Raw genomic sequence first — 27,598 nt, forward strand, 5'->3', positions numbered from 1 at the left:
TAGGCAGATGGCCTAGTTTGGGTTAGTTTATTTCTAAGATTACCAGCAATCAATAGGGCATATTTTAGGTGAATGGCATAGTTTATTTCTTACATTCACAGCAATCAGTAGTACATATTTTACATGGATGGCCTCGTTTGGGGTACTTTACTTCTTATATTGCAAGCACTGAGGAGGGTATATTTTAGGTGGGAAGCCTAGTTTGGGTTAGTTTATTCTTACATTGCCAGCACTATGGTGGGCGTATTTCAGGTGGATGGCCTAGCTTGGGTTAGTTTACTTCTTACTTTGCCATCCCTGAGGATGGCATATTTTAATTGGGTGGCTTAGTTTGGCTTACTTTATTTCTTTCATTGCCTGCACTCGGTAGGGTATATTTTTGATGGATGGCCTAGTTTGGGTTAGTTTATTTCTTAGATTGCCAGAAATCAGTAGGGCATATTTTAGGTGAATGGTATAGTCTATTTCTTACATTCACTGCACTCAGTAGTACATATTTTATGTGGATGGCCTAGTTTGGTTACTTTACTTCTTAACATTGCCAGCACTGATTAGGGCATATTTTAGCTAGGTGGCCTAGTCTGGCTTAGTTTATTTCTCACACATTGCCAGTACTCAGTAGGGTATATTTTAGGTGGATGGCCTAATCTGGTTTAGTTTACTTCTTACATTATTTATTATAGCATTCATGGAGCTTGTAGCTTACTGTATATATGGTAACCAATGTGAATGGTAGCTGCTCTGTAAAACATAATTTGTTGTATCATAACCTGTTGCTGTTGAAGTGGACGCCAAACTAATAGGACTGTATTTGTGCTAAAATAAGAAATAACCTAATGAAAACGCTGTTTTAATGGCTAAGTGTGTGCTATTAGTACTAATGTTTGCCTGATATCCCTAAAGCAGAATTCTATTCAAGGTTACCGACATACTCGGTAATTCCTGCTCCCTGGGACTGTAAACAGTAAAACATTGCCTCCTAAGCCAGCTACTTATTCTTTCTTTAATTTACTCTCATTTTTAGGTAGTTCTCCTCATATAAAAACCTGAAAGGCCGCTACCCTGCAAAACCTGTGCCTGAGAATATTATACTGCATCCAGCCCACTACAAACCACCAAGGTTAAATGTTATTACCTTAATCAATTTTAATTGTAACTTGCTGTTCTGGGTCTAAAGCACCTAAAGTTTGTCCCCCCATAACAATTGGCTTACTCCTAATTCTAAGTTAACACCAGTCTACCCCATGCCCTCTAATTCAGTGTTTCTAACCTTAATACCCTGAAAATTATATTAAACTACAGCAATCAACCAAAAAAATTATACCAAACTACAACTAACCCACAGCTAATGAAATAAAGATCTTTCACTCCCTATATACTTACCTTACAGCTTTAGGAAGCCTTAAGAAACCTTGTAGTCTGGATAAGCCCTGCTCCGCTCACCCTCGCTACGCTCGGGCTCGCTCTGCACCCCACCCTGCTCCCAATTCCCACCCGCCCCCAGTACCACTAGATTTATAGTCATAAAGCCACACCCCCCTTACATGAACCTATCAGCTTACATCTGTTATAATTTCTCCCACCTCTACTCCACTACCTATAATTCTACCACTTTATCCTCTGCTGTTGTACCACTCAAGTAATACAGTTCCTATAACTCACACGCTCTATCATACACAATGATATATGCCTCTTTACTACCCCTTTTGCTTGCCCCATACTTCCTTACCTTGTATGAAAACCAGTTTCTCACTGGATTATAGTATCCAAAAGGCCACACTATCACCCCAGCTGAAAGTCCTTGCACCTTTCACCAATTACACAGTACTGTGCCCAGCCCCACAACCTGCTCACTCTGTCAACTTACCAATCCCAGATGCATTAACTTCAGATCTAAACACTACAATAAACCTATAAATAAATTCCTGAAATTTATCTCTAGGTTTAATCCTAACCTCACACTTGGTGGGGATATCCACCCAAACCCTGGCCCATCCACTCCAGATAAACTTACCCCCATACTTGCAATCCAAACAATATACCTACAATTACTAGGCCATCTAACTCTCTCCTGGACTGTCACCACAACATTAGAAGTATAAACAACAAGGTACATGAACTGCATGCACTCCTGGCTGTCCACTCCCCTGAGATACTCTGTCTACCCGAAACCTGGTTAAAACCTAACACCACAGAATGAAGTGTTACCACCTAGGTATAATATACTCAGGCTAGATCATGCTTACAGGAAGGGGGGGTGGGGTAGCTGTTCTCTATAAGTCACTGTTAAATGTCACCAGTGAAGTTAGACAACCACCTCAAATTAATAACTCAGAGATTCTTCCCACAAAATTGCAACTTAATAAAAATAAATGTATCATTATCATCTGTATGTACATTCCCCCGGAAAATAATATATCTACACTCGACGATACCCTTCACTGGCTATCATGGAACTACCCCAAGAAACCATACTACTCGGAGATTTTAACATAGACTGGAACACTTGTTCCTCAGAATCCCTAACCACCCATGTTAACCTGCATGCATTTACACAAATCATAACCACTCCTATCAGGATAGGTAAATCTAACCATAAAGAAAGCTTACTTGATTGGATACTTATCAATAGTCACCCCCCCCCAACTGTACACCTCTGGGACCCACCCTGGTGACTTAAGTGATCACCTTCTCACCTATATAATTAAGCATAAAGCCATACTTAGAATGGTAAGAAACAAAAAGAACTTTAACCCTGCCACATTCCAGCAGGAACTAAACTCATGTAAATGGTCAATTCTAAAAAACCTCCCCTTAGAGGAAGCAGTTGTATACTTCAACAACAAATTCCTTGAGATCCTTGACTCTCACGCACCTGATCGCTCAGTAAGAACAAAGGCAAAAACTGCGCAATGGTATTCCAAAGAGACCAAACTAAAAATCACCCTTAGAAACAAAGCATGGGCATTATGGCGTACCACAAAAGACGCCCAAGATCACATTAAATATAGGCAATCAAGGAATGAGACTAAAAATTCTATTTTACAAGACAAAAAAAAATACTACTATAATCTACAGCAAATAAATCAAAACAACCCTCAGAAGTTTTGGGCAGGTTTAAATAAAATATTACATCCTGAACAAACTTCCACCCCGACACCTGCAACAACCATTGACAAACCACCTGAGGAAGTCTCAGACAACTTTAACCGATTCTTCACTGAGACAATCCATGCCCTAGCTAGCCAACTACCTCGAAGCTGCCCTAGCCCTGAGGACACCACCCCTAGTAACCAACTCTCATTCAGATTCCAACCAATTGCCACCTCACTTATCTGTACTTTGATCAAAAAATTAAAACCAGCTACACTCTCTGCTGATCTACTCCCTGCTGAATATCTGCAAAAAGAAGCCGATGTTGTTGCTTACTATGTCAATTCTAATCAGTCAGACCATAGTAGAAGCCAAAATCCCCACCATCTGAAAAATATTGTATGTTATCCCACTTCACAAAGGAGGTAGCTCTACTGAACTGTCTAATTATAGGCCAATAGCTATATTATCTCCACTTGCAAAGATTATGAAAAAATGTATTCATAGACAACTGCTGCACCACCTAATTCAGAATAACCTTATGGCAGACTCCCAGCATGGCTTCCAACCTCACCACAGCACGACTTCAGTCCTACTGGCCTTCTCCAACATCATAAACCATAATTTCAACCAAAATAAAACATCCTCTGCCCTCTTCTTGGACCTCTCCAAGGCATTTGATATGGTTGATCACAAACTTCTAATCCACACCCTGAAAATACTCTGTCTAGATACTAAAGCCCTTCAATGGTTCCAATCCTATCTAAGTGGCAGACAATTGATTGTCCTTTGGCAAAACAAACTATCTAACCTACTACCCAATTCCCTTGGTGTACCCCAGGGTTCTATACTAGGGCCCCTTCTGTTCTCTGTTTTCATCAGTGACCTTTATACTGTTATCCCAAAAGTCAGCTGTATCCAATACGCTGATGACTCCACCCTGATCTGCTCAGCCACATCCCAGACAGAACTATGGTCAGCTACACGGAATACCTTCAACATAATAGAAAATTGGCTTTCTGGTTGTCGTCTGATATTAAATCCCAAAAAAACAAAACTGTTACATTTCTCACCAACTCTTAAGTCCACTGCTTTTACCTTTACCATAAAGTCCAATAACAGCACTATAATCTCCCCAGACACCTCTACAAAACTACTTATCAAAGATAACAATCTTAAATTAGACCTGCAGTTAATCAAACCATCAAAACCATCAATAAAAATTAGGATCACTTTACAGGATAAAAGTCTTCTTAACCCCACCTGCTAGACCTGCCATAGTTCTCTCTCACCTACTTTCAACTCTCCTGTATGCATCCCCTTTACTCTCTAATCTAAACAAGACTGTTCTTAATAAACTTTCCATCTGCTACAACCACATTGCCAGATTTGCCACTGGTCTACTTTATAAGACACACCCCTGCATCAATCTAAACCAGCTTGGGTGGCTAGAACTGCCCAGCTTGATCCAGTATAACCAACTGATTATGGCTTATAAAGTCCTTTACAATCCAGACAATACTCCTGCACTTAAAAACATTATCACCCCCATAACAATCCCAGGCCTCTTCGATATTCTAACAGACTGCTAGTTCAAACTATCAAAACCAAAAACTCAGCTGGTAGATCCTGGAACTCACTCCCAGCTGATATTACTTTACTTACCACCGTGAGTCAATTTAAGGTAAGATGCTAATAATACTTGACACTAAAGTGGCTATGTCAATGTACCAAACCTGACTAACTCTACGCTAGTATGAGTTAAAAACTGTAATATAGCTTAGTTGTGTTTCTTAAACCGGACCTACCCCCGGTATTATCTCTAAACTTTGGAATTTGTACAACTTGTTAAGCATGTAACCACAGTATACACTGCATCTGTAATCTTAATTGTTTACCTTCTAATCTTAATTGTTTTCCTTGGAGCTTTTCTCCCCGGGCCTCTGCTGAAAATGGACATGTATCCAGTCGGACTATCCCGGTCAACAAATGTAAAATAAATATAAAAATAAATACATTGCCAGCACTGAGGTGGGCATATCTTAGGTGGATGGCCTAGTTTGAGTTAATTTATTCTTACATTGCCAGCAGTGTGGTGGACATATTATTGGTGGATGGCTTATTTTGGATTTGTTTATTTCTTACATTGCCAGCATTGAAGAGGGCATATTTTAGGTGGCTAGTCTAGTTTGGGATAGTTTATTTCTTAGATTGCCAGCACGCAGTAGGGTATATTTTAGGTGAATGGCCTACTTTGGGTTAGTTTATTTTTCTATACTGCCAGCACTGAGGAGGGCATATTTTATGTGGAAGGCCTACTTTTGATTAGTTTACTTCTTACATTGCCAGCACTAAGGAGGTATATTTCAGGTGAATGGCCTAGATTTGGTTAGTTTACTTCTTGCATTGCCAGCACTGTGGTGGGCATCTTTTAGGTGCCTGGCCTAGTTTCGCTTAGTTTGCTTCTTACATTGCCAGCACTGTGGTGGGCATACTTTAAGTGGATGGCCTAGTTTGGTTTAGCTTACTTCTCACTTTGCCTGCATTGAGGAGGACATATTTTAGGTGGATGGCCTCAGTTGGGTTTGTTTATTTCTTGCATTGCCAGCACTGTGATGAGCATATTTTAGGTGGATGGCCTAATTTGGGTTAGTTTATTTCTTGCATTGCCAGCACTCAGTAGGGCATATTTTATGCAGATGGCCCAGTTTGGGTTAGTTTATTTTTTAGATTCCCAGTACTCAGTAGAGCATATTTTAGGGAAATAGCTTAGATGTTCATCATGTTTCACTGTTGCAGTCATGACTGCAGGGTTCTCCCCTGCCGGCAGGCAGTCCTCGGTCGGCCAGAATCCCAAAGTCTGGGTCCGGTGTCGGCTGTTCAACCATGCTCCCTGACATCAGAGCGCCAGGAGTACAAAGCTGACAGCTGACGCCATCTTCTCCAGTCTTTCTTGCTGTGCGGTGATAGCAGTTCGCAAGTGCCGGTCGGCTGACTCCTGACGATTTTTTCTAATAAACTTCAGTCCGAAGACTTTCTTCTCAAAGCTAAGTACCCCGTTGGGGAAACTTTTTCTTGCTCCAGTCCGATGTCAGAAAAAGTTAATAATTGCATTTCATGTGGGAAGCAAATACCTCATAAGGATTTTCATTCTTACTGTATTCCTTGCTTAGGCCCTGACCACGACATAGCTAGTTGTCAGTTTTGTGCTAGATTCAATGAACGTATAATTAAACGAAGGTACGATTTTGCTTTTCATTACTTCGGTAGGCGATTTAACTACAAAATGTCATCGGATACGCCGGCTACTGGAGTTTACAAACGTCGCAAGGATAAAGACAAGCCTCCAAGGTCCAAATCTGATGATAGCGCACAAGCGGAGCCAGCTTCAGGTTCGGCCGTCGTCAGTGAGGCGCTTTTGCAGCCCCTGTCGTTGGCCATTTCAGAACCGATGGCCGAAACGGACTCTCATGAGGAGCCAACAAGGCCTTTAAATATCTCTATTGCAGGACCTTCGGACAATGCTCCTTCGGATGGGTCCGGAGCCGCTGTGCAGGTACCAGCTTCCGAAGGGGTTTTCAGGCCTACTCAGCTTATAATAAAGGCAAAGCCAAAGACAAAGGCAAAGACTCCTTCTAAATCAAAGACTACAACACAGGCCTCTTCTGAACTGGCTCCTAAGTCACAGAAACAGTTACTCAAGATGGAGGAGGATTTACTTACTATGATTAGGGGTTCACATCCCCCTCCAGATAAAACGCCAAGGCAGGATGTTTATTATGATTCCTCTGATCAGGCTTCTGTTTCTTCAGTTTCCTCTTCTGACCAGGAATATTCTTTCCCTCCTTATGAGGATTCTGATGCTGAGGAATCTATTCCCTCAGCTTCTCCCCCCGAGGATTTCTCTTTTGGGGAAACTTTGCATGAAATGAGGGAACATTTCCACTGGGAAGGACAGGAGTATTCAGAATCTAAGAAAAGACTGAGGGATTTTCTTCTTCTCCCCCAACATAGACCCCTGGCTATTCCTCCTGTTTTGGATATTGTGGATGATGCTTTTTCGGAGGCTAATTTAACCCCTGATTCTTTTCCTCCTGCTCCTGTCAAGCCGGATAGATATTACAGGGTTCCTGATTCCTACCAGTTTTTATACAAGAACCCTACTGCTGACCCTGAAACCATTTCTCAGGGCCCTAAGGGAGTTGAGGCCGCTTCTGCCAAAAATCCCATTCCCACTGAAAAGGACTCTAGATCTTTAGAAAGATGGGGCAAAAAAAGTGTACACTTCTGCTACTTTGTCCATCAGGGCTTTAAACTGTCAGTTTCATATGCTGAAATACCAGCAATTTCTGTTGTCTGTTTTAAAACAAAAGCTTACTTCCATTTCTGCCTGTGCAGATGATAAGGAATTACATGACGTATTGCATGCCACTGAGCAAGTTGGAAAGCATGGTTTACACTGTGGATTTGATGCCTTGGAGGCTTCTTGTAGGGCTGCTGCCTCCGGCACAGTCATTAGAAGGCATGCATGGCTAAAGGAACAAAATTTGCCAGAACAAGTGAAAGCTAAATTATTGGATGCTCCTGTTCAGCATAATGTTTTGTTTGGATCAAAAGCTGAAGAAGTGATTAAAAAGATGGAGGATAAGGCGAAATCCATGCAAACAGTTAAAGATTTCTTACAAGTACAGCCACCAAGATTTAGCAGAAATTGGCCTTCTAAAAATTGGTCCTTTCCCACTTCCGACAGGCCTCAGAGGGGTAGATATAGATGCTCCAGAGGGAGGCCTCAAACACAAGGTTCTTATAGACCAAGACAGTGGACTGCTTCCACCCCTAGGGGAGGAGAGGACAGGTCACAAACTCATAGGAAACAAACTCAATGACTCCCTCTGTTGGGCTGCAAGAACTTCTTGCCTGGAAGCCCCTCTCGGAAGTAAACTCTCTCTTTTTTATCAAAATTGGACTCATATAACCCAAGACAAGTGGGTTCTGGATGTGGTTCTAAGAGGTTACAAATTCCATTTTCATACCCTGCCAAGGCCAAGCGGATGGCCAGACCTTCCAAAACATCAATGGGCAGAGGCCTTAAACCAGGTCGAAGCTCTTTTGGCTATGAAAGCCATAGAACTGGTTCCACTTTCAGAGATGGGACAAGGTTTTTACTCAAGGCTCTTTCTAGTCCCCAGGAAGCAAAACTCATGGAGACCCATTCTGGATCTGTCAGTCTTGAACACCTTTCTAGAGATTCCAAAATTCAAGATGCTTACTCTACAGCAGCTACTTCCAATGCTGTCCAAAGATGCTTGGATGGTAACTTTGGATTTAAAGGAGGCATATTTACACATTCCCATCAGGCAGGAACGCAGAAAATACCTCAGGTTCAAGGCCGGATCGAGGCACTTTCAATTCTCTGCACTGCCCTTTGGATTGTCTACTGCGCCCAGGATCTTCACCAAATGCCTGGCTCCAGTAGTAGCTTACTGCAGACTCAAGGGAATTCAAATTTACCCTTATCTGGATGATTGTCTAATTCAGGCAGACAGCAAGGATGTCTTACTCCAGCATCTAGATTTTGTTCAGAACCTCCTCAAGTTCCTGGGTTTCTCTGTAAACATAAAAAAGTCAAATTTGACACCCTCACAACAGATAACTTTTCTGGGTGCTCTTCTAAACACCACAACCCAGATGGCATTTCTAACATCCGAAAAACAGTTACAGCTGGCTTCAACTTTCAAAACCTTGGTAACTTTAACTCAGCTATCTGCAAGGAGATTCCTGCAGGCTCTGGGTTACATGGCCTCCTGCATCCTTCTCGTACCATATGCAAGACTACATGAGGAAAATACAGTGGTACCTAAAAAGTGTATGGTCTCAGCATTGCCACAGTTTAGACATACTGATCTCCGTCCTTCCTTGCCTTCAAAAGGAATTTCTTTGGTGGTCCAGGGCATGTACTCTAAACAAAGGGAAACCCTTCTGTCTGCCTCCTGCCACTCAGATTCTAACCACGGACGCCTCGGATTATGCTTGGGGAGCCCATTTTCAGGGCAACTGTCTGCAGGGCCTTTGGACAAAGGATCAGAAGCACCTGCATATCAATTTAAAGGAAATGTTAGCCGTCCAGGAAGCTCTACTGGCCTTCAGGAATCTTTTACATCCAGGACAGCTACTAATACGGACAGACAACACCACAGTTATGTGGTACATAAACAAGCAAGGGGGATCTCATTCCTACCCCCTTTGCAGACTAGCCATGGATCTATGGAACACAGCTTTAGCTTGCAATCTGGACCTTCAAGCTCAGTTTCTTCCAGGGAAACTAAACTTCCTGGCAGACAGTCTGAGCAGAAACCTTTCGGATCCACACAAATGGATGCTGGACACCAAAATATTCAGGATGATAACAGCAGTCTGGGGATGTCCTCACATAGACCTCTTTGCATCCCACCTCAGTCATCAACTACATAATTTTTACACCAGGACTTTCCACAAAGAAGCTTGGAAAGTGGGTGCCCTATCATTCAGTTGGAGGAACCTTTCGGGATATGCCTTTCCACCTCTTCCTCTTCTACCACGGGTATTACTAAAGATAAAACAGGACAAGCCCAAGATGATAATCTTGCTGGCCCCAAATTGGCCTCGACAGTTTTGGTACCCATCTCTAAAAAACCTATGTCTGGAGCCCCCTTGGGTTTTACCTCAGTCTCCGAACCTTCTGTCCCAACATCAGGGTCAGGTTCTACACTCTCATGTCAGAACTCTCAGCCTGGCTGCCTGGTTAATCCAGGGCCTTTGATTTCTTCTTTCCTACCCAAGCAGGTTATGGATGTCATTTTGGAAGCCAGGCGTCCTAGTACTAGAAAATCTTATGCAGGAAAATGGAAAAGATTTTGTTCCTGGATGCAGGCTCAGGATTCTGATCCTCTTCTTCCGAACATTCCCTTACATAAGGGCCTCTCTTTCTCTTCCATTAAGATTCATGCCTCTGCTATTTCTGCTCATTATAATACAGACCCTCCTATCTTTTCCCACCAGCTCATGAGACAGTTTCTCAGAGGAGCTAAGAACTTAAGACCTCCTAGATCTCCTCCCATTCCTGCTTGGGATCTCAACTATGTTTTGGAAAAACTGACCTTGCCTCCTTTTGAGCCTGCCGCCTCTTCTGACATCAAGTTTTTATCTTGAAAGACAGCTATTCTGTTAGCCCTAACCTCTGCCAGGAGAGTTTCAGAGTTACAAGCTCTTATGGCTGTGGAGCCTTATATTATTTTTCATCAAGACAGAGTGTCTTTGAGGACTAATCCTACCTTCATGCCTAAGGTGGTTTCCAAAGTGGCTTTAAATCAGACTATCCACTTGCCTATTTTTTCCCCACTTCTCAAAATAAAGGGGAAAGGATCCTACATTCCTTGGATGTACACAGACAACTACGTTTTTACCTGGACAGAACCAAGGACATCAGGAAATCAGAGCAATTGTTTGTATCTTATGCTTCAAGTTCCCAAGGTAAAGCCATTTCAAAACAGACCATTTCTAAATGGATTGCTCATGGAATCAGATTTTGTTATTCTCACCATGGAAAGCAAATCCCAGGGAGTATACGGACTCATTCCACCAGAGCTGCTGCCACTTCTGCGGCTTTTCTCAGGGGAGTTCCTACCAAGGACATTTTGGAGGCTGCAACTTGGAGTTCAGTGCATACTTTTTCTAAGCACTACAATCTACCTCTCTACTCTAAGTCTAGGGCAGGCTTTGCCTCTGCAGTCTTGCAGGGCCTTTTAGCCGCCCCTTCTTCTTTATGACCACCTCCCTTTCTTTCAGCTTTGGGATTCTACCCTACAGTCATGACTGCAACAGTGAAACATGATGAACATAGTACAGTTGTGTACACCTACCATAAATGTAGATGTTCGAGTGTCTTCACTGTTGCAGTCTGGGTTTCCCTCCCTCCTATCCCCTCTTGTTTTTACTTTTGTGTGGTTCCTTTTTTCACCATTCTTCTGAGGTGTATTTGCAAAGGATATGGGACCTTTTTCATTTTGGGACTCCTGACATCTGGAGCAAGAAAGACTGGAGAAGATGGCGTCGGCTGTCAGCTTTGTACTCCTGGTGCTCTGATGACAGGGAGCATGGTTGAACAGCTGACGCCGGACCCAGACTTTGGGATTCTGGCCGACCGAGGACTGCCTGCCGGCAGGGGAGAACCCTACAGTCATGACTGCAACAGTGAAGACACCCGAACATCTACATTTATGGTAGGTGTACACAACTGTACTTTTGGTTTAGTTCACATCTTACATTGCCAGCACGGAGGAGGGCATATTTTAGGTGGATGGTCTAGTTTGGGTTAGTTTATTCTTAGACTGCCAGCACTGTGGTGGATACATTCTAGGTGGATGGCCTAGTTTGGGTTACTTTATTTCTTACATTGCCAGCATTGAGGAGGCATATTTTAGGTGGATGGCCTTGTTTGGTTTAGTTTACTTCTCACATTGAGAGCATTGAGGAGTACGTATTTTCGGTGGATGGCCTAGTTTGGGCTAGTTTATTTCTTACATTGCCAGTGCTCAGTAGTGCATATTTTACATGGATGGCTTGGTTTGGTTTAGGTTATGTCTAACATTGCCAGCACTCACTAGGGCATATTTTAGGTGGATGGCGTAGTTTGGGTTAGTTTACTTCTTACATTTCCAGCCCTGAGGGGAGCATATTTTAGGTGGATGGCCTTGTTTGGCTTAGTTTACTTCTTACATTGCCAACATTGAGGAGAACATATTTTTAAGTGGATGGCCTAGTTTCGGTTAATTTGTTTCTTACATTGCCAGCTCTCAGTAGGGCATATTTTAGGTGGATGGCTTAGTTTGGGTTAGTTTTCTTCTTACATTGCCAGCACTGAGGAGGGCATATTATAGGTGGGTGGCCTAGTTTTGGTTATTGTATTTCTTACATTGCCAGAACTGAGGTATGCATATTTTAGGCAAATGGCCCAGTTTGGGTTAGTTTACTTCTTGCATTGCTAGCATTTAGAAGGGCATATTTTAGGCTACTGGACTGGTAGTATGAGAGTTAAGCTGGATAACAAATAGCAGGGGTGGGGAGTGTTGAACCCGGATTGCATTCTGGATTGCTTTTAACTCTATAAATGGAAGATCATTGATGTCAGCTGTATAAGGTATTTTTGGTAAAGAAGTGTGTGGAGTGCAAGAGGTAAATGACTTTTTAAAGCAGAATGTTCAGGTCGTGGTAGTTTTGGAATAATATATAAAGGTAGTATGTGTTTGTATAAGTTTAGTGCATAGGGTGGTGAGTGGAACATGTTCCAGACTGAGGACTTTGTACACTTTGCTAGCTGTATTTAGAAATTAGAGGGTGTCTGAGGGCGTCATCTGTAGTTATTTGAATGGTGCTTTGTTTAGTTTGAAGGTAAAGTAATATAGGTAGTAGGAAAAAGGTTAAGAGGAATATTGAGGAACACTGAGTGTATTAGGGCATTTGAACAGATTTGTTTATGTTATATAGTGTATGATGCTGTGAGGATTGTGAAGATTATGATGGTAGTTAGTACTGACATGGGCTGGGAGCAGAACAACTGAACATCACACAGTTCCACAAAATGATTCTTTTAGAATGCAGAAAGTGATGAAAACAGCTCTTTCACTCTTGAATTCACTGAAAAACATTGAAAGTTTTCCACTGAAATGCAGAAATATTACTAAAAAAAACTGTTTTTCATCAGCACTGTTTGAAAACAATATTTTTGGTGAATCATTTGATGGAATTGTTCCTCAAGAAATCATTCTTTGTTCATTTAGCCCTAATCTTGGGCAGCCCCATACAATCAACTGTTGAAGAATCTGGTCTGAAGTGCTATCATTTAACAATGAAAGTTCTTCCAGCTTATTTGAGAAAGAAATACAAGACACCCTTGGAAGATCAGTTATTTCTGAAAATGTTTGTATAGTTTTTCTTTCCTCAAACCACTAACTGTCTAACACAACAGTTAAATGTTAATCTTAAGACTGTATTACATAGCATTTACATCTTTGCCATTATGTAATGATACCTGATTTTTCTCGTAACAACAGTTTCTCAGTTTAGTCATTAGTCCATGTTTTCTAACCTGTTAGCTAGCTAGGAGAGCTGATCTCCATTATCTTCTTTATCCTGATCAAATCCTTCCTTGCTTGAGAAACACATAAATTAGGCACTTCCTGTATCATTAGATTACACACAGCATACAAATTATTTCATCCTAATGTTTATTTTATCACAGATCGCTCCTGGCTACAGGAGAAGGTGAAGATCGAGAAACTCCAACAAAAGATTCATTTGGCACTTCAGCACGTTTTACAGAAGAACCACAGGGAAGATGGGATACTAACAAAGGTAATCATAGCCACAGAGGCCCAGTATTATGTTTTTTACTTACTCTCTCTCTCTCTCTCTCTCTCTGCATATATATATATATATATATATATATATATATATATATATATATATATATATTTGTTAACTGGGTAAGCCCGCTGGACCCAAGTGTCACTCTTCTGGGGTGAACCGAGAGCATAGACTGGTTAAGTAAGGTTACTTTTTATGAAAGATATAAGTTTAAATTCAAGATGATGGAATATTTTACTTGTTAATGTTTGACTGTAAAAATAACTATCTGTGTCTGACATTAGCTGTTGCTTTGAGCAAAATACAGTCAGTTATTAATGGGGTGTCACTGCCTAGCATGACGTGAAAATTTAGTTAGAAGGAACACTAAGGAAAACACCTTGTAATATTATTCTATTTTATTGTTTATGCATGCTTTGTTGACTCTCTCTCTTAGCTCTTCTAGGTCAATGCGTATTTAAAGGGAGTGGATGAGAAATGTTTAACGTGCAGCATTATCACATGTCACAGATACATTTTCTGCCATTTGGTTAGTGCTTGTGCAGTATCTTTAATTATATAAAAGTAAAGACTGAGTTGCACAAGCATTGTGTATTTAAGCTCCAACTGTAGCAGATGAAAGTTTTGTGGCAGCATTTTCTTGTAAAGATGGACACTGTGGCTTAATTTATGAAGTAATCATTTTGCATTAAATACATGAGGGACTTCAGCTGTTTCAAAGTATGTCTTCACCTTTCTAGAAAATTGAGAGATTATTGAAGACTTAGTACTAGTTGAGGAATTGTTCACTTATATTCCCATATGAGGTAAGTTCATAAATTTGACCAGTAGAATTATAGTAATTTCGCAAAAGTGTAGCATTATCTACAGATTTAAAAAGCTGGAAAAGTTTGATTTTTTTTAATGTGATGGGCGTGTATAGGCCAAGTGATCCACAAGGTGGATAATACATGACTCAGTGCTCATTTGTTTATGTTAATGGATATCTGGTGAGCTCTTGATTAATTTATTTGCCTTTTGTACTGGTACTTAGTAAATAAGTCAGTTCAGATCACAGATGTTTGCAGATATAAATTATAAATTATTTGGGTATCAGCCACAAATTTGATTAGCCAAAGGTCTTGGTTTATGCTATGGAGATCAGAGAAGTAAATGCCAGACAGAAGTGATTGCATCACTATTGGCTGCTGGACACCACTGCTCACCTTCATTTTCTTTTATGAGGCACCTACTACCTACACAGTGTGGATTTTGTCTTTTAACCAATTTGCTACCCATCTTACCACATAGAGATCTATATATAATGCACTAAGTGTAATAACTATCGTAGCATGGGGGATGGTGTCAAATGCTTTGGCCAGAACAAAGTACGCCATGTGGACAGCATGTGTTACCTGTTCAAAGAAGTTAACCAAATTCATTAAGCAGAATCTGCCTTAGACAAAGCCAAACTACTGTGGTTCTCACCTGGTAAGATTTTTAATATCATTGTTTACCAGATCAGTTATAATATGTTCCATGACTCAGCTGATGGTTTTTAATTCACAGGGTCAATAGTGGGGTCACTTTTGTGGAGCGGCATCACTACTGCTGTGCACCAAACCTCAGGGACAAAGCCAGAGGTTACACTCATGGTATATAGTTTAAGGAGTAGCCCTGCCAGGGCTTGCTTTGTGCTGTTTATTAAACTGCCAGATATATTATCAGATCTCAATGAGGAAATGTTTTCAGTCTTCGGGAGCACCTTCAGTATATTTTCTTTAGTGATGATGGAGGGTCTAAGGGATTCAGGGATAAGGGGCTTTGGATAGTCATTTCTGGGGTACCATTCACACTGAATGTGTTTGCTAATACATCAGCAACATCTACTGGATCAGAGTAGGTGATGCCAATGTAAGTTCAGTAGTCTGTTGAGTGTTATTTGTTATTTTCCTAAGATAGCTGAAAAAGGATTTGTAACTGCTCTTAGCAAAAGTACATAATAGTATTTATCAAGTTTTTAGTCAATTTTCTGATGTAATCTTTGATATGAAGATCATTTCATATGTTGTATACTTTAAGGATTTTTTTTTTCTTTTGTTATAGAGTTTATTTGTGCTAGTAGGCCACCAGGGTGGTTTGCTTTTAACTTTAGTTCTTGGAATCTTTCATTAAAGACTTTTGGAGACATCATTATACCATGTATTTGTTTGTGTTAGGTTGTTTTTAAATGTCCCCATTATATTTAGTTCTGGTTGGGACTGACAGTTCTACACATTTATCTAAGTGGGCATAGAATTCCATTGTGAAGCTACCTGCCTTGGCAATATCTGGGATGATACTACTGTAATGAATCTTGAAATGCAATAACAGAACTTTATGTGATTAGTACATTTGAAATCCTTGAATTATGAAGTTGATTTCAGTGGGCTTAGAAATTTGGAAAGTGAATGTAACTAGTTTAATTATCCGGGGAGTTGTCAGGGGAATTATATAAGACAAACCTATATTTCTAAACACCACATCAAAATTGTTATGTCCTGTACTGGGTTTGTTAACAGTCTGGTCGATCAGGGTTCTATTTATTAATTCTAAGAACTTTTGGGCATATCTCACATTGGGGTGTAAGTACTCCAGTTTATTACAGATAATTAAAGTCTAGCAAAAATAATGAAGTTATCATGAATAGGGAGTTCATCGAGTACATTTTCAAACATTGTGTGAGGACTACAGAACAGATGTGTGGTCGAGCCAGGTATGAAAGTAAAGTACATAAGGAAAGGTGGTGGTGGAATGAAAAAAGAAGGAATGCAGGGGAAAGTGGGAGATAGAAAAGACCGACCATGCTAGGAAGGAATACTGGTTGGCTAACAAAGAAGCTAAGAAAGAATTTGCAATTGCAAAGAATGGGGCATTATAAGCACTCTACCACATACCACTCAACCTGGAAAGATCAAAAATCTGGACAAAGCCCATGAAAAAGAGGTACAAATCTGTACACTGATTAGCATAACATTTGCATACAGAATTATGTAACCCCGCCCACTCCAGTGGAATTGTGGGATACCAGCCTTCAATACAGAAACTGAAGAACAGGCAACCAAAATATGGCATCAGAGTCCCCCTCCACCCATTCCAATGTCCCATTATCTGTCTGTTTTGCCCCATTTACCATAAACACTAATGAGCATACAGCTTTACTTCTACAATGATTATTTGGATTTTATATTTACATTTTATAGCACAATACGCAAACACTAATAGACATCTGCTAAACAAAGCAATACTCACAATGAAAATAGACATAACATAAAACTTCTCTGCCCTTGAAACTCACATTCATTGAAACAGCATTGAAACCCACACCACATCCAAAGAAAATGCATCTGGTCAACGGTGGATAAAGATTACCATAGGCCCCTTGCACACAGAACAAGAAACATACATGTGTTCTTTGATACACCTTCCTGACTTTATTAAATTATATTCCTTGTATAATACAGCACACTTGTTAGACTTAGAGCACATTTTAAATTTATTGTTTGAACATTTTTCCAGTAGGCAATGAAACAAAATGTATGAACCAATAATGATAAAACTGCCTAGTTCAGAACATTTCCATCATAAAAGTTTACTTACACACACATTTATATATATATATATATATATATATATATATATATATATATATATATATATATCCAAAACTGTGGTTGCTTTGTAAGCAGCTATATTTCAATGTTACAGAGACCAACATGATGTTCTTTGGGATTATTTAATCCATATGTTACTGTAACCAACCCAAAGAGCATATTATTTCTTTAAAATATTTAGAGATTCCCCTCAAGCCTAACCTTAATATGTTACTGCACATCACAAACTTAAAGGCAAAAAGTAACTTTACATTATATGAATGTCACACTTCTTCATTCCTGAAGGAAGAAATGGTATTGACAGGACATCTTACAATTACAGTTGAACTATATTCTACCTTTATTCACACATGCTTCTGAGTAAAACATCGAAGACCTCCAAACTGAAGCTAACAAAATCTTTAGGCTTTGTTTTGACCGTAAGACCATTTATAGAGTCTCTTCTCCAGCCATTAGCCAAAGACTAGCCATCAGAAATACACTTTACAACATCTCTGTTAGACCATCAGTGACCATTTGCTTACTAGACCAACAAAGTCTCGGTTACAGTACATTCTCAGTCCTAGCACCAAAAGTATGGGCCTGTCTCCCTGTCACCATCCATAATAATCCCATTTACAGCAACTGCAGAGAGAAGGTAACCACCTTTTATTAGTAAAATGAGAAGCTTGCATGTACTTCAGACACTTACACAAAACAAAAATGAGCTTAAGTAACCCCCTGACAAATGAGCTTAAGTAACCCCCTGACAAAATCTGTTACTGTTAGCTCAGCTGAACTGCAAGAAGCTATGCATTGCAATTCCTCATCAGTTGCTTTGTTCTCATGGTTTCTCATTACTATAATCTTTGGGCTGAGGCTTGTTACAGCAGTGTGTGTGTGTGTTTGGGTTTGGATGGCGGGCTTATAGAACTCAGAGTCATTTTTCACAGTGAAGAAATTGCAGTAAAGTGATTAAATGTGCCCCCATTCATAATTTCCCTACAAAATCATGCCCTCAGTCAGCGATTCTGCATCAGAAACTCAGGATCAGCAAAACTGAGGACATCAATACAGATTTTTTTTTTACAATTCAACGTGGACTAACATATCTGATGTTTTTCCTCTTATGCTGGTAGCAAAGAAATTTTAGATGAAATCACTGACTCAGTGTTCCATTACTAATGTTCTGCAGAAGGGACTAGCATACACCTTTGCCAGGCCACTGTATAGTCCTTTGAAAGTCTCTTGTAGTTGAAGTAAGCTAGGCAAACATCTGAAAAATGAATACATTCTGGTTGGACGTCCATTCTGCAACAACACAGGCTGCAGGATCTGACAGTTTCAAATGCTGTTTAACAAAGAATTGCTGCACAAAAATGGAGGTGGAGATGGGTATTCCCCTGGGATCTGTTTAAAATGGTCTCCAACAGAAGATGCCTGGGGCCCAGAATCTCATTATCCTGCAGTTATATTTTTTGGTGAGAAATAGTGCAAACCGGTTAGTACTACACCACTGTCAGCCTCCACATGGGCTCTGACAGATGTACTGAAGCTAGCTGCCAGAGCCCAGACTTACCAAATAGCACTTCCTCAAAGCCAGAATGCTCAGGCCTCTGTAGGACCAGCTAGGTCTACATGACACAAAGCACACTGCCTGACACACTACAGACTACTGTCTTTAGTTCATCCATTTTTCAGTGGCACTTATGTTTCAGCCAAATACACTGAGAAGGGCATCCTTTAATATAAACTAGAAGCATCTAGTGCTCCAAAAAGTCTTCACAATTCTCAGCCTTACTTTTTACAATCTTTCTTTTAAAATAAGGACATTTCTTACAAGTATACACAGGGTAAACCTCTTCCAGACAGAGCAGACAATGAAGGTAAAAAATAACTCTGATTCTGATGACATCAGCCTCAGATAAATCCAAGAATACAAAAGAGTACTCATACTTAACAAACTATCAATAAAAATAAAAAATTACATGGAAAGGTAAAATAAACCTTACAAAAGTTTACTTATCACTCTGGATATCATCTAGAGGAGGATGAACAAACCAACTGATGAACACTGCAATGTGGCAAAAAAAAAAAAACTAAAGATGGTGCAGGCCAGAAAAACACACACACACACACACACACACACACACACACACACACACACACACACACCTCATCAGCTTACCTTGCTCATCTCTTGCTGCTCGCAGTTTACCCAGCTCCGTTCCCTTGCTTGTCTCTTATAGCAGCATAAGTTCCAATCCATATCATTCCCCAGCAGCTTACTTGTTCCATTCCTTTGCAGCAGCTAATGTTAAATTCCATTATCCTTTGGTGCTGGAAATGCACGCACGTTATGGTGCTAGCTGACCTCCATTCCGACAGGCCGTTTCACAGAGCTGACGTCATCACGCATGTGATGACATCAGCTCAAAAAGCTGGGGCCGGGGGGGAGTTCAAAAAAAGCCGGTAAATTGGAAATTAAGTGGTGCCTTTCGGAAATAGTTGTACCCCATGTTTTGGACCCCAAAACTCAGTAAAAAATGAGTAATTTGGTACAGTTGGGAGGTATGCTCTATCAGATTCTGGAAAGTAACTCAGTACATGGCACAAAGAAACTATATCAGGTTGCAAGGCAAAGACTGAAAGATAAAGAAGATAGTCTTCTATAGACTATATTCTGTATCTTTATATATTTTTATATAAAATAAAAAAGGTAAAATGAAAGATGAAGATAGTCTTCTATAGACTATATTCTATATCTTTATATATTTTTTATATTTTATATTTTATATCTTTATATATTCTATAGAAGATAGACACCCTTTACAAGTGATCCCAGCAAAAACCTGCTCAACAGTCCACAGGACATCAAAGGCAGATGGAAGGAGTACTGCCCACAGCTTCTGAATGAAGAAAGCCCCACAGAAGCTGCACTGCCCCAGACACAGCCTGCAATGAGAGAAGAAGAGGAGACCACCCTAGAAGAAGTAAGAATAGCAATAAGGAAAATGAAGTCAGGGCAAGCACAACAGGCTCTGATGAGGTCACAGCAGATATGATAAAGATGCTGGGTGAGATAGGGGAGAAATGGCTACTACGGGTACTCACAGCAGTGTGGAGAGAAACTAGCAACTGGAAAATTTTAAAAAAGGTGTCTGGAAGTAACCAAGGCTGTTGGGGAGCACCTAGTGTTTGAACAAAAGAAGGGCAAGAGCTTTAAGAATTATTTTCTAGGGATTGGTTCTTTGCTAATTGGTGTCAACATGTATATAGGTGTGATTTATTTTATTTTGTTACATGGTCTGATGAAGCAATTGTGAAACTGCTTACCTTTTAATAAATCGTGTTTATGTACTACTGAGCATTCCATATTCTATTTTTTATTTGTTTTACCAATGGATTATTCATCTCAACCACGGTATTTTGTGTTTTCTGTAATTAACGTAGCCAGTTTTATTCAGCATTGTACAGTGTACATAACTGGCAGAATTTCTGGTTTGAGTTTGCCATCCTAAGATTTGACCATCTTATGTGTAACACTGTCAGACATATTTGCAGATATAGTGGAAACATGCAATAATTTTGGAATTAAAATAGACTGTATGGTAATTATTCACCAGTATATTAGGACATGTTCTGTTACAGCATCCTCAATCTTTGCTCTATCTGTTTTACCAAATTCTCTAACTTTCCTTGAAAGGTAGCTGGTTGTTTTAGCAGTTAGACTTTAGCAATTTTCAGAGACCTATTGGTGGTGACCATGGTTTTATGAAGTAGACGACAATTACTTAACAACTGACAAAAAGTTGAAGCATGATTAATGTGGTATAAGAGTGCAGGAGCTAAGTCATTTGTTAATTTGTTCTATACTACTTGAATTAAATCATAATAATGGCATGCTCTGTGAATTTTGAGCTGCAGGACGATTGGTGTTTGGGATTCTTGAATAACTGCAGTGGCTACACTGTACTGCAGAATGTGTAGCAAAACGTTATTTAGTACCCCAAGCATTAATGATTATAAAGCCACTGTGTGCGACTGAAGGACTTTAGGTAATGTTAATTGAGAGGTTAAGTTGCTTGCTAAAAAGTAAAGGATTGTTACAGATTTTTCTAAGTATACCCTTGATGAAATTTCTTTTTACATGGTTGATGTTCTTTATTACTCTGGTTTCTCAGTCCACAATATGCTTGGCATTGTTTAGGCATTTGCCTGCTTTGTGTGTTTTCCAGGATTCAATATGTTCCCATGTCCTGTTTACTCTATGCCTTCCCCTTTGTTATGCCACAGCTTGCTACCTAAGACACAACATGTGTTACTGTCAGCCCTACACCAAGCTTTATATGGCTGTTACAGTTAAATTATTGCATAGTTCTGTTCCACTTCTTGGTGTTACGATATAACCACTTTTGGTGAATAAAGTATATACTTCTTTGATACGGGTGCATCGTTTTACATCATGGCTGTACTATACTCTCTGTAAAAAATATTATTTATACCTTGCTGTTATTATTAAGTTTGTAACCTGGGCTGAGCATGCAATTGGTCAAGTCTGATCAGTGCTGTACCCGAGTAACCAAAATTAAATAAACAATGTTAACTCATTGACAAAAGGTAAAATTAAGGCCATGTAGTCTGTTGTTTAAATGCATTTAATATTCTACCTCACGTCTTACCCTACCCTTCTCCAGCCATTGCATGCCCTTTTGAATTCCTGTGTGGAATTGCTCTACCCCTCTCCACCCATTGCATGTCCTTTTAAATTTCTGTGTGGAATTGCCCTACCCTCTCCACCCGTTTCATGCCGAAATGAATTCCTGTATGTAATTGCCCTACCCTTCTCCACCTGTTGCATACTGTTTTGAATGTCTGTGTGGAATCTGTCATTATCACCCACTCTGGTAGCATATGAAGAAATATAAGGAGTGATTCATCCCTACAATCTGTTTTCTTTACACTTCCTTTCCCCTGTATCCTTCTTGTTATGCCTTGATCTTGTGTGGCAGTATCTTGTTTCTCATCTCTTCTGATCCCTAATGAGACGAGCTCTAAGTCCTCTAATCTCTGATCATCTCCTTTTCATTAAATCCTGTGCATTCTCTCTGTTATCTCTGTCTCTCTGTAGACTCCTTTCAGCATGCTTAATGTCCCTTTCCATGTATGGCCTACAAACTTCATTCATTTCTTGGGGTGTAATTTCACATAGTCCCCACAGAATGGTGGTATTACCTCTTTGCTTCTGTAGTCTAGTCCATCTGAGATGCACCTCGGTATTCTGTTTGCTGATGATTTTGCCATCTTTCTGTACTCCTGGAGATACAGTGCACTTGTGATCAATATTTGTCAATCCTTTTCCTTCTGTGTTGTCATCTCTTTCACTCATTCTAGCTGATACTTCTAAGTGCAGTGCTCTGCATGTTTGCAGTGGACTTCAGCTGCCAACCCTCTGAGCACTTTGCCAGCTTTTCCATTCCTTCCTTCGAATTTTACCCATCATCTAATGTTGCTGTACTTGTCTTCATGTAGTCAGCAAAAAGGCTGATCTGCTGCTGTGTCTGAAACAAACTCACAAAAGAGCCATAGACTCAGGACTGATCCCCATGGTTCTCCATTAATCACTTTCTTATTTCTGACATTGTCTGCCTCACCACAGCTGTCTGTGTCCTACCATACAACCACATAGCAATCAACTTCCTTAGGCTTCATCCTTTGCCCAATAATTCCAGTTTTCCTGTCAGCCACTTGTGTCGAACACAGTCAAAGGCCATGCTGAGGTCCAGGTAAACCACACCTACAGGTACTCCCTGTCACACTCATCTGTAACCCAGCCACAAAGCTGGATCAGGTCTGACTGTGGCAGTTCCTTCTGGTGATGAACCTTTACATGCTGTTTTCCAGAAGTTTCTTGCTCTTTAGGAAGCTCTGACAGCCTTCTCATCAGAATTCTCTTCTTGACTTTAGTATGAGCTGCTTAAGCGCACTAGTAAACTTTGATACAGTGAGGTATTTATCACATTGTGTGGCATAGTGAATATATTGATGGAGTAGGGGGTACATTTAAGAAACAGTGTGACACAGAGATGGCATATTTTCTAAATGGAATACAGCCAAAGTAATACAGTAATTTTGATTGTTTCATTTTTGTAATGGTAAAAGGTGTACTGGTAAAAGTTCTGAAGTTAGCTGAGAATATTGTAATAAGGTTATGCCCCTTTAACAGAGTAGGAGCCTTAGCAGACATAAATATTGCACTATCCCTTGACTCAACACATTCATTCCTCTCCCTAAACCCAAATGACCCATTCATTCTATGATACGAGGAACTGGAAATCCGCAGTGAGCAAGAACCCTTCGCCAGTTTGTTCCTGCCTGGGAATGCTGATGAGCTCCTCTGGGTGGTAGGGAGTGGGCCAGCTTGCCAATCTTTTGAGGGGCTTATGCTCTTCTCCAGCAGAGCACCACTAACACTTGTGTCAGCTTCTTCAAGCTCCACTGTATCTGCTGTCCAAGATGAAGCATGATACAACACACAAACCACTTGACACTGTATCATGTAGCCTCAGGATTAACAGTGAGACCGTCTTTAGGCTTCTTTTAACCAGTTCAGAGTTCAGTGCATAAAAGGAGGAGACAATATTGCTCACTATTTATCCAACAAAAAGGGAGAAAAGAATTCTAGAGTTGTATAAATATGTTAACAAAATTGAAGAATATGCTGTTCTTAGAGAAGTAACACTGACAGACACAGAGACTATTCTAGAGTTGTATAAATATGTTAACAAAATTGAAGAATATGCTGTTCTTAGAGAAGTAACACTGACAGACACAGAGACTACAACTGCAAGGAAAAATAAAACAAAAGGAATGTTATAGCAGTCAAGCTGTTGCTAAGTGCAGACAGAGCTAAGAGTATAAAATTATTATTATGGAGTTATTATTTCTGGAAGCTCATTACTGTTATACTGCCTGACCCCAGCCTGTAGTCCCACTGATTCATCAAGGCAGGCAGTACTGCAGAGTTTATTTATTTATTTATTTATTTATTTATTATTTAATTTCATTATATTTGTTTACCAGGGTAATGCACTGATCAATACTGACCAGTTTCAGGCTCTGCCTAGATAAAATACAAAACATTCCATAAGCAAAAAAATTGAAAATCTAAGCAATAACCGAGTAGTTCAGACTAATTACATAGAAAGAAAATGTTTATATACATTCTTGAGAACAAGCACAGTGTAACATACAATATATACATTAGTTTCTAAAGTGGGTCAATCTTCTGTGAATTTTAAGAGAGGAAAGAGACTTTGAAAGGAGACAGGTTAAGTGATATGTCCTGTGTTGAAGCAGGAGCATTTGGCTTGGATGAAGAAGTGCTTTTTTGAGTTGCATTCTGAATTTTGGAATAAGTGCTGATTTTCTTAATGTTCATGGGGAGAGCTTGTCAAAACAGTAGGTGCCTGAGAGGAGAGAGCATGTGCAATGCTGTGGAATTTGGTTCTAGGGGCATGAGAGTTGCTGTGACTTGTAAACAGTGTCTCAGGCTGTTTGAGGAGTTTTTTTTTCGTGAAGTCTAGCTGCAAGAGGAGTAAATATGTGGAGATGGAGTAGTTTATAAAGGTAGGATCCTAAAAGTAGGTTACATCTTTGTTTTATGAGTAGCCGTTTGGCTTTTTCTAGGGTGATAAGGTAAGGCTGACATAGAGTCATTTTTTAATGAATGGGCAGATTTGTCTTTGAGACAGAAGCAAAAATGGGAGCCCAACTAAAGCCCCCCTCGACCAAGTGAGATATCGTCAACTTAGAAATGATAAAAAAAAAAAAAAACTCATTTTTGGTTGGTTTGTTTTGGGAGGAGTTTAACTAGAGTAGTTTCCAAATCTGTGGCATGATATTTTGAGTGAGACAAAAATTATATATGTGGGTGACAGGAAGACATAGATGCTGTCTGCAGTGATATATGAACCATGGGTTTAAGTTGTCAGATCCAGTAGGGGAGTCAGTGAAAATACACGGAGACTGTTCAAATGCCATCCAAGGCCTTAGCAAGACTAACTACTCTACACAAATTCACACCCATTATAACAGAAATTTACCATCAGAACAAATCATATATACATAACCAGACAAGAATAAACCTCTTTGAACAACTTTATACTCAGATTTATGGAGAACAATTTTTATCATCTTCAGAAATGGAAAGGGAAGCTTTCCTTCAAGATATAGTTTTCCCGCAACTACATGCTAACCAACAAAATAACCTAAGAAATCCAATATCAATAAAGTAAATCATCAACACAATTAAAAATCTGAAAATAAATAAAGCTCCAGGTCCAGATAGCCTCACACCAGAATTTTACAAGTGCTTCACACCACTAATTGCTAAAATATTATGACAGGTACTAAATTACATAATAAACAACAAAATAAATTATTTACATTTTAATGTCTCAAAAACCATTCTTATGTTGAAAGAACAATCAGATCCTAAAGAGCCTAGTAGCTACAGACCAATATCGTTACTAAATATAGACACTAAGATTCTTACTTTAATACTAGCAAACAGACTAAAGAACACTATAAACAACATCATTTCTCTTAAACAATCAGATTTTACTCCATTTAGACAGACTTGTGATAACACCTTAACTCTTGAAGCCATGATAACCTTTGCAAACATTAAGAAAACTCCCATATACACAATGGTGGTTCACGATCATAAAGCATTTGATAGAGTGAGTATCACTTTCTTACTTCAACTCTTACCTTATTTTGGGTTCCCTAGCAAATTTATACAAATAATTAAAATATTGTATGAAAACCCTTATACTAACCTATATATTAACAGAACTTTATCAAACAGAATAAAGATTAAAAACGGGACGAGACAAGGATGCCCTTTATCCCCCTTCTTATTCAAGCTATACCTCGAGCCGCTGTTCCTGTACATTAAACAGAAAACATATCATAACCCACCATCCCTCTTCAACTAAATTCTTATACACAGCTTCTGCCAATGATTTAACATTTACTTCACCGCCCCCAGCACTGACATACCCAAATTATTAAAAGGAATTGACTATTTCTCAGGCATATCTAATTATAAACTTAACTTAAAAAAAACAATAGTTTCCCCTTAAATCCTCCTAAACTATTATTGTTAATCCCATTTTTAGACACAATTGAATTAAAAGACTCAACCAAATATCATGGGATTATGTTTTTCCAAAACAAAAAAGATTTTTATCAAAATAATGTTCTGAATAAATGGACTATGATAATGCTAGACTGCAACAGATGGAACAATCTCAAAATACCATTCCTATGTAAGATCTCGATAATCAAAATGAATATTCTTCCCAGAGTTATTTATACATTTATAACCATACAAGTGGTAATACATAAATTCTTTAAACAAATTAATACGTTTCTGGCCAAGTTAATTTGGGAGCCTAAAAAACAAGAATATCATACCAAAAACTATCTCTACCAAAACTAAAAGGGGGTTTAAATTTACTAGATTTTAAACTATATTATACCATTATCAATAGTAGTCGAATACTAAAGATGGCAGAATTTGCCCCTTCAACCAACAAATGGTCTCATATTTGGCTGAAAATATATCATAGCTATATCAAATCTCTAGAAATTAATCCTAGAGCTCTTCCTTTTCAAACCAAAAAAGATATAACAGCTTATAAGATCACTAACCCTCTAAAATACTTCATTATCGTACTTCAAAAGTTGTTCATTTCCCTTGAACTTGGGCCAGCAATGGACATATTCCAACCAATCCATAATAACCCAAACTTAAAAATTAATAACTCAATGATAAATCTTGACAACTACCCTTTATTAAAAGACTTGAGAATTCGAGATCTCTACTCTTACCACGATTTTACAGTTACAGACCTGAGATCTCAACTTAATTTACCAAAATTGTGCACAATTATCTTGAGACAAATTAGACAAGTATGTCCAAACACCTTCAAAACCCCAAATTAAACAAGGTGGATATAAACAATTGTGAAACTCTATGGAACACAATGTTATCTGGGAAAAAAATTATATCCAACACGTACAAATTAATAGCCAAGATCAAATTCCAAGATAATATGCTTATTTCTAACTATTGGTTTAAAAGTAACTCATCAATAACTGAACAACAGTTAAACCAAGCTTTGATATTAACACATAAAGCTTTACCATTGCAAAAATGTTAACTTACACACAACTCATGATCAACAACAATGCATATCTTACCCCCTCAGTACTACACAAATTTAACTCTTCTAATTCACCAAACTGTCGATCACAGGAAGCAGATCTAAATAATACGTTTTGGAGCTGCAAATGTGTATTTAAACAATGGAACTCATTAAAAATCCAGCTACAAAAGCAAGGCTGTGAAAAAGCAACTCTTACATGGGAATACACACTACTTCACATTCCTCCCCCAGGAATATCCCATAAGCAAGCGACCA

General features: G+C 39.3%; 1 protein-coding gene across 2 annotated transcripts in view; it reads left to right on the forward strand.

Annotated features, from left to right (window-relative positions):
• LOC122806629 (nuclear receptor ROR-alpha A) overlaps nucleotides 1-27,598 on the forward strand; it is a 1,380,884-nt gene that overhangs the window by 1,331,183 nt on the left and 22,103 nt on the right. For both annotated transcript variants that reach the window (XM_044077211.1, XM_044077212.1), the window contains one exon: nucleotides 13,370-13,482. In XM_044077211.1, the coding sequence (XP_043933146.1) occupies nucleotides 13,370-13,482 (113 nt within the window). The remainder of the gene's footprint in view (nucleotides 1-13,369; nucleotides 13,483-27,598) is intronic.

Source organism: Protopterus annectens, chromosome 7.part0 (genome assembly GCF_019279795.1).
Source record: "Protopterus annectens isolate FY-2018-M chromosome 7.part0, PAN1.0, whole genome shotgun sequence".
Taxonomy (NCBI): domain Eukaryota; kingdom Metazoa; phylum Chordata; order Ceratodontiformes; family Protopteridae; genus Protopterus; species Protopterus annectens.